At 50.7% G+C, this 10,991-nt stretch overlaps 1 protein-coding gene across 1 annotated transcript; it reads right to left on the bottom strand.

Moving 5' to 3' along the window:
• Window positions 1–179: 179 nt before the first annotated feature.
• C20H19orf33 (chromosome 20 C19orf33 homolog) lies at window positions 180–887 on the bottom strand. Its single transcript, XM_068993465.1, has 4 exons — window positions 850–887; window positions 634–734; window positions 425–505; window positions 180–290 (listed from the first exon to the last, which is right to left on the bottom strand). Exons 1-4 carry the CDS (start codon window positions 869–871, stop codon window positions 186–188), a joined length of 309 nt encoding a protein of 102 aa, XP_068849566.1. The 5' UTR covers window positions 872–887; the 3' UTR covers window positions 180–185.
• Window positions 888–10,991: the final 10,104 nt, after the last annotated feature.

Genomic DNA, 10,991 nt, shown 5'->3' with positions numbered 1-10,991 from the left:
CCCCCCAGCAGGGCGGCCACCGTTCCAGAAACAATAAACCGTGACGGACACGGCGTAGCCGGCTTCTCCTTGGCGCGCGGTGTCCAGCAGGGGGCAGGCCCGGCCCGGGGACCGCTCAGGGCGCCTCGCAACCAGAAGGCGACTAGGAGGCCGAGCAAAGGTTTAATGAGCCCCGCCCGGACCCATCAGTGGGAAGCCTTCTTCTTCCCTTCCTCCTTCTTCTTCTTCTCCTTTTTCACCTTGGGCTTCTTGACCTTGCCTGAGGCGCTCTTGTGCGGCTCCGAGCCGGGCTGTGGGGCCGGGAGCGGTGGGGGTAGGAGGGGAGAGAGGGTTCCGCCTGTGAGTCCTCTGCCCGCGTTCCGGGCTGGGACTCCGCCCTCACTTGGGGCGCCGGGCACCCGCTACAGAGGGGGAAGCCTCTTACCTTCGCCTCATTTTCCGAATCACTGGAGCTGCTGCTGGAATCTGAGGCGCTCCCTTGGCCGTGGCCATGGCCGTGGTGATGCTAGTTGGGAGGCACACCAGTGAGGCGAGGGGACCCCTTTCCCAGCTCCCATTCCCCCCAAGTCGGAGGCCCCAGACCAAGCAGGGTCCTGGGGTCAAAAAGCAATTCCCAGGAATGAGGTGACTTACCTTTAGGTTATCAGCTGACCCACCCTGAACTTTGGGGGGGCTGTGCTTGGGGTCTCCCACCTTGCCTGCCCCTTGGGGCTTCTTGGAGGTGGCCTCTACGGCTGCAGGGAGAAGAGACATTGGATGGGTTGGCGCAGGCGCAGAAAATGCCCCCCTTGGAGGCAGACCCTTGGGCTTGATTCTGGCCCTCAAGCTCCCCACTCCACAGCAGCGCACCTGCCGACAGGTCGAACTCCATGGTAGTGAGAGGTGTGTATGCAGGGCCAGAGCGCTGGAGCAGGGCTGCAAGGGTAGGGGGCGGGCCTTGGGGAGGGCCAGTGGGCCTGCCAGGAAGTTCTGAGGAGCCCCACCCGACCTCTGTTCAAAGTCCTTTACCCTGACTCATTGCCCCTCCCCGGCACCGCCCAACTGGTCCTCTGGGAAACGGGGAGGGCGTACGGTTAACTGCTATGCTCCCCGACACCTCACCCACCCTGTGTTGTTCAGTCGTGTCCGACTCCATGGACTGCAGCAAGCCAGGGTTCTCTGTCCTTCACCTTCTCCTGTAGCTTATTCAAACTCATATCCATCGAGTCAGTATTGCTATCCAATCATCTCGTCCTCTGTCGTCCCCTTCTCCTGCCTTCGGTCTTCCCCAGCATCAGGGTCTTTTCCAGTGAGTCGACTCTTGGCATCAGGTGGCCAAAGTATTGGAGCTTCAGCTTCAGTTTCAGTCCTTCCAGTGAATATTCAGGACTGAGTTCCTTTGGGATTGACTGGTTTGATCTTTCAGTCCAAGGGACTTGGGGTTGGGAGAGGAGTATGGGCCAGTGAGGATTTCTGGGGAGGGGACTACTAGCAGTGTTGAAAAGTGAAGTGAAGTCACTCAGTCCTGTCTGACTTTTTGTGACCCCATGGGCTGTAGCCTACCACACTCCTCCACCCATGGGATTTTCCAGGCAAGAGTACTGGAGTGGGGTGCCATTTCCTTCTCCTGAGAATCTTCCCTACCCAGGGATCAAATCCTGTCTTGTAGGCAGACCCTTTACTGTCTGAGCCACCAGGGAAATCCACCTAGCTTCCGCTAAAGGGTCAGATGCTTGCACTTGAAGAAATGAGAGAAAGGGTGCCTCTGCATGCTCTCTGTACCATGATAATACTGACACTCCTTGTGTACTTTTGTGCATGGCGCTGTTCCAAGGGCTTCTTGTACATTAACTCACTGTAACATTGCCTCTGGCCTGGTGAGCAGAGTCTGAAAGGAAGAAAAGCATGAACCTGGGAACCAGTCTCATGATTTGAAGTCCATCTTTATTACTTAGTAGTGCTTCCCAGGTGGCTCAGTAGTAAAGAATCTGTCTGCCATTGCAGGAGATGCAGGTTTAATCCCTGGGTCGGGAAGATCCCCTGGAGTAGGAAATGACAGCCCACTCCAGTGTTCTTGCCTGGGAAATCCCATGGACAGAGGAGCCTGGCAGGCTATGGTCCATGGGGTTGCAAAAGAGGTAGACACCACTTATCAACTAAACAACAGAATGATCTGGGGAAGTTACTTCCCCTCTCTGTGCCTCATCTGTAAATGATAACTACCATGTGGCGTTGATGTGAGAATCAAACGGATTAGTTTCCTACAACCATGCCTGCACACAGTTACTAGCAGTACTCTGAGTGTTTGGTTTTTAAGTAAAAGGTAGGTATGGTGGCTATCCCTATTTTACAGATGAGAAAACTGAGGGACCAGTTAAGATGATGGGGGACAGGACTTCCCTGGTGGTCCAGTAGTTAAGAATACGCCTACCAATACAAGGGACATGGGTTCAATCCCTGGTCAGGGAACTAAGATCCTACATGCTGCACGGCAACTAAGTCCATCTGCCGCAAATAGAGAAAGTCCCTGCGCCACAGTGAAGACCCAGCACAGCCAAAAAAAAAGAAAAAAGAAAAAAAAAGATGGTGAGGAGCAGAAACAGTAATGAACAGATTAGAACTAAGATTCAAACCCAAGGCAGTATAGCGCACGTCCAAGTGTAGCCCTTTGGCCTCACCCTGGGGGAAGGAGCACTTAGTAGAAGGGACAGCCACGGGAGCTCAGCCTTCCCTCCCCACACTGCATGGGGGCCAGATTAGGCTCAGGGAGGAGTTGGGGGCCTGAGTCATCTGTTCCAATTGCTGTGAGGCTAAGTGTCCTTGAGAGTCCCTCTCCAGCCCAGCCCTTCCCCCCGACCTGGCTGCTGGACCCGAAGAAGTGGTGGGCAGGGCTGGTCCTTAGGCCTGAGGATAATGACAAACGCCGTTATCAGCCTTGTGCACTCAGGTCTCCGCTCCAAAGTCCATTCCTTAGAGGAGCCTGCCCTGACTGCCAGCTCCACGGAGCCTCGTCACTCGGTCCCCTTTCCCCTGGCTCAATGACCAGCATAGACAGCCCTTGCTTCCCACTCCCTGAGATTATCTTTATTCTGATTCCCTCAGCACATGATAAATTTTATAATAAAATCTATTGAGTATCTACTGTGTGTCCAGCACAGTTCAAGTGCTGGGGGCACAGAAGTGAATAAAACCAGCAAAAATCCCAGCCCTATGGAATTGACATTCTAGTGGGGGGAACATGGCAAAATGTAGAGTATGTTAGAAAAAGCTGGAAATGAAACTGTCCAACAGCTGGTGAATAGACATACGCAATGTGATAGATCCGTTCATACAATGGAGTATTATTCAGCAATAAAAGGGAATGAACTCCTGGTATTTATGTAGCAACAGCTACATAAACCTCAAAAACATTATGCTGGGTGAAAGAAGCCAGACACCAGAGACTACATGTCATATGACACCATTCATATGAGTATTCAGAAAAGACAATTACAGAGCTAGAAAGTCGATTAGTGGTTGCTGGGAGCTGAGTGTGGGAACGGTGATTAGCTCTAAATTGGCCCTGAGGGATCTTACTTGGTGAAGGTGATGAAAATGTTCTAAAACAGATCTATGGTGATAGTTGCACCACTTGGTAAAATTACTAAAAATCCTTGGATGTTTGAAATGGGTTTTATGTAACTGATAACAGCTTAATTTTTTTTCAAGTAATATGTATGAGGAGAAATACAGTAAGAAAGGGAATTATGTAATAACTACATAGTATGTTTGGGAGGCACTGGATTTCAGATAGAGTTACCAGGAAAGCCACACTGAAGTATTTTTTGTTAAGGTCTGGAGGTCAGAAAATAAGCCACACAAGCACATGGAAGCGAACGGCCAGTGCAAAGGCCCTGAGGCAGGAATGTGTCTGTGAGCCTGAAGAGCTGGAGGGAAAGAGGTGGGAGACGAGGACAGACGACAACCGGGACAGGGGGGCTGTGTGGGGGAAATGTCTTGTAAATCAAAGATCTTTGGTCTTTGAGAAGAGGAGGTGAATGGAGACTGTGGCTTTGCCGACAACCACATGCAGGATATGAGAGGCAGTGTCTGTCTCTCCTTGCAGAAAAGAAATTTCAGGAGGGTGGGGGTTTCATTGCTTTGCTCAGTGCCAAACGGTATGACTCAGAGTCAGTGCTCCCTATCATTTGGTCAATTAGGCGACCTGCTGCTGGGCAGTGTGGTGTCCACAGGTTCAAGCAAGCCTAGAATGGCTGTGAGCTCGGTGAATCTCCGCTCTACCCCTTACTGCTCTGTGGACCATTTGGTCAGTCACTGGCCCTCATTGTTCTCCTCTGTCAAATGGAGTTTACCTCACAAGGCAAATGGTTTTGCATGGAGCCTGTCTGGGACAAGGTAAATAGATATTTGATAAATGTTAGTGGCTCCTTTGGGTGCTTTTTTTTTTTTGGCTACACTGGGTCTTTGTTGCTTTCTCTAGTTGTGGTGAGTGGAGGCTACTCTTGGTTGAGGTTGCTCAGGCTTCTTGTGGCGGTGGCTTCTCTTGTTGCAGAGCACAGGCTTTGTGGAGTTGCTCCTTGTCTTGTGGAATCTTCTGGGACCAGGGATCAAACCCCCATCCCCTGCATTATCAGGCCGATTCCTAACCACTGCACCACGAAGGAAGTCGTAAATGTTAGTTTCAACTGTGATCCATACACACAGTCTGATTATTCCTCATGAAACTGATAATACAATCCTCATGGTAAAGGAACTGTAGGACACTGGGCTAGTAGGGAGTGGGGCAGCAGTGTGAGACCTTCCAGACCCAAGATGAGGTAAGCTCTTCACTACTGTGCTAAATAAAATGGGGTGAGCGGGTCCCGGGAGACCTTGGCCTGGGCCTCCAGACCCCCACCTGTTTGCTTCATTATAGTACATTTAGGATGTGGCAGCTTTCTCAGGGACTTTAAAGACAGAGGCTTGACGAGAGAGCTTCACTTTTCTCTCCGGCAAGAGCCTGAGCTGGTGGGAGTCCAGAGCAGGTGATGGGAGGCTCTGTGAGGTCATCCAGGAACGAGGTTCCCTGTCTGGGTGCTCTGCATCCCTCCAGGATGCTGCCCCCAGGCCTCTGGGGAAGCTGGTACCCACCATCTGCTTCTCAGGAAGGGAAGGGCAGTGGAGGGCACACGGCTTCCTTTTTTCTTTTCTGAATTTGGTTAATCTCAAATGGCCATTCACACATACGTTAAACACATTGACTTTTTCTTTGGCTGTGTCACTTGGCACATAGCATTAGTTCCCTGAACAGGGATTGCAACCTGCTCCCCCTGCGGTGGAAGCACAGAGTCTTAACCACTGGACTGCCAGAGATGTCTCACCACTTCTTTTTAAAGACCCGATGACCTGGAGGCATCACACACCCTTTCAGTCTGAATTTATTCACCTGGTCACATTCAACTGCAAGAGAGGGAAATCAGAGTTCCAAGCTGGGCAGCCACATCCCCGCTAAAATCTGGGGACTTTTATTACTGAAAGGATGAAAGAGAAATGGGATAAGGAGCCCATCTATCAATATTCCTGTCGGTGGCAGTGAGAGACCCTTAATCGTCTACTCTGGAGGGATTACAAATGGGAGATGAGATTTAAGCTGGGGTGTATGTAAAGGCTTGGATGAAACACACGGGTGTGGGCTTGTGAGACAAGGCCACGTCCATCTGCTCTTTGGAGGGAGAGTTCCCTGTCATTCACTTCTCATCTTCCATGGCTAACAGAAGCAGAGATGGTAGCTTATGCCCTGCTCCTGGCATCCTATGGTACTGCTCTCCCCTGCTTGTTTCCTCATTGTTTTCGCCTAAAATGACTTGGTCCTAAGAGTATTAGCAATGCCTTCTCCTTTGTAGGACACAGTTCCCAGCTGGCCTGCGATCTCCATGTCATTCACAGCTAGATCAGCTCACCCTTTCGCCAACATTTCACCAGCAAACATGCTTCAAAGGGTCACTCGAACTCTCAAGTTTACTTAGTCACTGCAGTTAAGGAAGAGATTTCTGGATGCCAACTTTAGCAGTACAGGACTGAGGAAATTGGTGGGATAGTCCTCCCTGGGGGTCTTGTGCTTCTACAGGTCTGTGGATGGACACACCTAACTGAAGAGCAACTGCTGGAGGCCTGGTTTTGTCTCCTTCCTGAAGTTTACACGACCAGAGCGCCCCAGTCCTATAAACACCATAATCCCCATCCTGGAATGTTTTCTTTGAACCTAACCACATCCCGGGAGATGGATGACCTTATGCACACAGTATGCAGGGTCTCAGTTTTTCCCACAAGACAGAAACACTGCCCTGGATGTTCTAGAATACTGGTAATCAGCAAATTGCAACAGATCATCCTCTGGGAGGTTCCAAGAGGCTGACGGCCCAGCTGGAGAAACCCAAGCTTGGTCTACACCCAGCTGACTGTTGTGTCTGAGGTTTGACTTTATTCTATTTACAAGTTATTAATAAATTAGCCTTGCGGGCTTTCCCACGTGGCTCAGTGGTAAACAATCTGTCTGCCAAAGCAGGAGACTTGGGTTTGATCCCTGGGTCAGGAAGATACCCTGGACATGGAAATGGCAACCCACTCCACTATCCTGGCCTGGAGAATCCCATGGGCAGAGGAGCCTGGTGGGCTACAGTCCATGGGGTCGCAAAAGAGTTGGACATGACTAAGCGACAATAAATTAGCCTTTTAACTGTTTCCAAAATGCTGGCAGAAGCCTTTCGACTCTTGGGTCAGAGACAGAAGGCTTTATTACAGCAGCAGCATAAGCATCAACCTGCGTATTGCCCTCCCTTGCCCCAGGGGGCAAAGCACAGGTCCAGATGGAGTCTGCACACGTGGTGACTGGTTGCATTACAAGAGAGGGCCGATGAGCATGGAGCACCCGCCACTGTACAGCAGGCAGTAGGCAAGCCTGCTCTTTGTCCTCAAGGGAGCCACTGCCTCGCCTCATCCCTCAAGGTGCTCTCACTGCAAATCCAACTGAGAACGGCCCAGGTAAGCAGCTGTCAGGGCTGTCTGTTCTTGACACACTCATCAAGATTTGTAGAAGCAAAAGATCTCCATGGAGGATCGTCTGTCCAAACAATGCATCTCACTTGGCTTCTAGTGAATTTTCACGCGAATATGCCATTCTGTCAGCTGTTCTGATTAACCAGACTGAAACTGAAAGTTGCTCAGTCATGTCCGACTCTTTGCAACCCCATGGACTGTAGCCTGCCAGGGTCGTCTGTCCTTGGGAATCCTCCAGGCCAGAAAACTGGAGTGGGTAGTGGTTCCCTTTTCCAGGGGATTTTCCCAACCCAGGGATCGAACCCACGTCTCCTGCATTGCAAGCAGATTCTTTGCCGGCTGAGCCACCAGGGAAGCCCAACTAGACTGAGGCTGGGGCTAAATTCTGTTTGTCTCATAAGGCACTTAATTACTGTCAGCAGGACCCCAAGCAGCAGTGACTCCTGTTATGTGGCCAACCTGCCATCCAGCATCCCAGCCTCATCCAGCTGTGCCTGAGCAGGACACAGCCAGCAAGGTCATAATCAAAGGTTAGCCTCTCGTCCATTAGGAACCACACGAGGGAGTTCAGACTGACCTGCTGATCTTCGGTGTCACTGCCAATAATTTACACAGCCCCAGAGCAGCCCTCATGCCCCACGGAGAGGCACTGTGACTCATTCTTCCCCACAGGCAAACACGCGCAGGGCTGGGCACAGAGCACTCCAGTTCACCACTGGTTTGGTTAAGTCACGTGGGCAGTGCCGTGAGAAGCCGAAGCCTCAACTGCCATACATGGCATAGCCAAGGGCCGCTTGGGCGTCAGAAGTGTGTACTTTTGTTATCAGCCAGATTAGAACAGGGCTGAGCAGGTCCATGTTTGTAAAGGTCTACGGGTGGGACTCACATTCAGGCGGTGACCGGATTAGGCACAGAACGTTTCAGGACTGGCCGGGTCTATGGGCCACACTGCCGGCTGCAGGGCTCAGGTGGACCAGGTGGTGGGTTGGCAGGCTGAGGCGCAGGGTCTGGAGGAGAGAGTGCTGATGGCACCCCTCCCGCTCCCCACCCCCACTTCCTGGGGTCTAAGATATTCCCTCAGCAGGGGTTCCCAGGTGGCTCAGATGGTAAAGAATCCGCCTGCCAATGCAAGAGACTCAGGTTTGATCCCTGGGTGGGGAAGATCCCCTGGAGAAGGAAATGGCAACCCACTCCAGTATTCTTGCCTGGAGAATCCCATGGACAGAGGAGCCTGGCTAGCTGCAGTCCATGGGGTCGAAAAGAATCAGACATGACTGAAGCAACTTAGCACGCACACCAGGTGCTAGGATGTTATACTCCCTTCAAAGACAAAGAATCAGCGTGACTCTTGTCCCACTGGGTACAGCTTTATCTCTTCTGTCATCTACTCACACCCAGACCTTTGTTTAGAAAGGTCAGACGTGAATGGAACAAACATTTTTACAAATTTACAGAGACCACTTGGGCCCCCGTAGGGAGACATGGCAGGCAGGACACTCAGTGACCAAGCAGCCATTGTCCCTGTGACTTGGGACTAGTTGTCCAAGAAGGAATCTTGGGGGCTAAACCAGCAATATCCTGAGGCTCGCTTTGATCAGCTGCCACCTGGAGGTTGCACATGGGCTTGCTGTTCAGGGGAAGATGCGTCATACACAGGGCTGATGAGGGCAGAATTCCAAATTTTTCAAAATAGTCTACATAACCCCAAACCCTTTTAACCTGGTTTTTACCCAGGAGATGGTTGAGAGAAAAAACCCTTTCAGATGACAACCACATTCAGTGATCAAACTGCCTTACAGAAGAAGTAGTGGAGAGATCTTTGTTGATTTTTTAGAAATCCATTCCACCTCTGAATGATACCAGCAGTCTGTCTGATGATAACAAAGGCCATGAAATGTCTGTTGAGCACCTTGGCTACTCGCCTACTGTTAGGCAGTTTTTACAACAAAAAGAGGACCAATGTTAGAGCCTGTAAATGGTCTATAAAGTGGAAAACATGGCAGTTTAGTTTCAGCGGCCACAGTGGTGTGGCAGGAGGCAGCCAACCAGATTGGAACAGTGGTACCATAGCATGGAAAAGTACAGAAGGGAGACAACCCTGGCAGACCAAGAGGACCCAAAGGCCCCCTGCCAGGAGCAAGTGGGGCCACAGGGCCTCCCAAACCACGAGACAGGACAGGACAAATCTGGGCAGAAGTGAGTCACAGAGATAATGTCTGCATAAGAAACACATAAAGGCACAGCCTTGATGGTGTCAGGAGAATTCACCATCATCTCCTCCTACTGCAGATTTAAAAGTGATTCCCAATAGTTTCTTTTAAAATCCAACACGCTACTTTTTTCCCTTCATATGACTAAGATATGAAGGAGAGGCAACTCTTGTCCAAGTAGGTGGAGAAAGGCCTTCTGCTAGGCCAGAGGCGTCAGTGGGTCTGAGGCTCCTGAACTTGACAGGACACATGAGTGGACCTGAGGGTTGCCCGTGGGTGGTAGGGGGCGTGTAGGGGAGAAACACCAAGTCAGGAGCAACGAGGACACAGGTAGGTGGGCAGAGGTGGCCACCACTTTCCATGGGTGACCTGACATCTGTGATGTGGTGCAGCTTTCCCATCCACTCATCTAACAGGTGAGGAAACCGGAGGTTCAAAGGAGTTAAGTGACCTGCCTGCTTGGGGGCAGTGGGTGGAGGGTCTCTTCCCAATGCCTCGGCCCTCTTTCCCTGGACCACAGGCTCTTCTGGAGGCACTGAGGGGTCCTAATTTGTCTGGGACGCGACAAGTAGGTTTCCCCTGCTCACAAACTCCTTGAGTCAACTGCAGTGAGGGCCTGGAGTGCCAGGTTGCCTGGAAGGTTTGGCAGGGAGAATACCAGAATCCAGGAGCAACGTCTACCATGGTCCAGAAAGGCTGGGAGTGGATGAAGTATTCACCCAATTGCTTCGGCAACAGATTTCTAAGCCCTAACAGACACACATCTTTCCCTCAATGTGCAGGCATCCTTCCAAGATACTGTGTGTTTGGTTCCAGACTATCACAATAAAGCCAGTCGCATGAAATTTTTGACTTCCCCAGTCCATTTAACAGTTTTGTTTACATTACAGTCTTAAGTGTACAACTGCACTAGGTCTAAAATAAACAATGTATATACATTAATTTAAATGTACTTAAATGCGAACCCCATTATCTAACAAGGCTGCTGTGTCTTCAGAGTACAATAAAAGGTCTGCCTGTTATAGTATGTATAGAGGGTAGCCTTTGGCCTGAAGGGATTTCTAGGAAGGGTCAAGGAAACGAGGGCTTATTGTTTCTTTGTTCCAAGGAGAGGCCACACCAAGACCTGGAACTGTTGTGTCAGGTAGCATGGGCCCCCAGCCAGGCCCAGCACCTCTACCTACTCCCAGGCTGGAGACCAGCCTTCTGAGTCACTGAGGCAGGTGGAGGCCTCAGTCTACCTGCCTGACCCCATGGGTTGCCCAGATGCTGCCCCATGTTTAGGACTATGTGTTTAGGAGAAGGGTGAGGAGAAAGGGGGCTTTGAGAGCTTTGAGAGGAAGGGAGTACCCTCAAGCAGGCAGCTGAATTGGGACTAAGCCTGGAGGCAGAGTTCAGCCTGATGGTGCCCTGTCCCCATTTCTATGCAGGGAGGGAGGCCTGGGGATGACGGCAGACATGCAGCAAAGATGAAGATCATGGATGCCAAAATGAGTCATTAAAAACAAAAGTCAGCACGGTATGACCAGAATTTTTAAAAAGTGAAATGGAGTAAGAAAATAGCAGAGCTAAAAAAAAAGGAAAACATCAGAGCTTACCACAGGTGTAAGGCCAAGTGTTGTTTGGCGAAACTTTATGAGCACTCAGTTGTAATGTAAGGTGTATTTCCTTCAAAAAGATCTGAAAGATGTTGTTTTGTTACAGTCTGTTTCTCGATGGGGACATCTCATGTCCTGTGGATACTTTGGTAGAGTCTATATTAACAGT

Source organism: Capricornis sumatraensis, chromosome 20 (genome assembly GCF_032405125.1).
Source record: "Capricornis sumatraensis isolate serow.1 chromosome 20, serow.2, whole genome shotgun sequence".
NCBI lineage: Eukaryota > Metazoa > Chordata > Mammalia > Artiodactyla > Bovidae > Capricornis > Capricornis sumatraensis.
The sequence above is the reverse complement of the archived record's forward strand: the minus strand, read 5'-3'. Positions and strand labels throughout refer to the sequence as shown.

Bases quoted from the DNA above. Each gene is read 5' to 3' on its own strand.
- C20H19orf33 (XM_068993465.1), bottom strand. From the start codon at position 871: ATGGAGTTCGACCTGTCGGCAG. The intron at 735-849 runs GTGCGCTGCTGT...TTCTCCCTGCAG, and splicing joins GGAGTTCGACCTGTCGGCAG to CCGTAGAGGCCACCTCCAAG. The intron at 291-424 runs GTAAGAGGCTTC...CCGGCCCCACAG, and splicing joins ATTCGGAAAATGAGGCGAAG to CCCGGCTCGGAGCCGCACAA.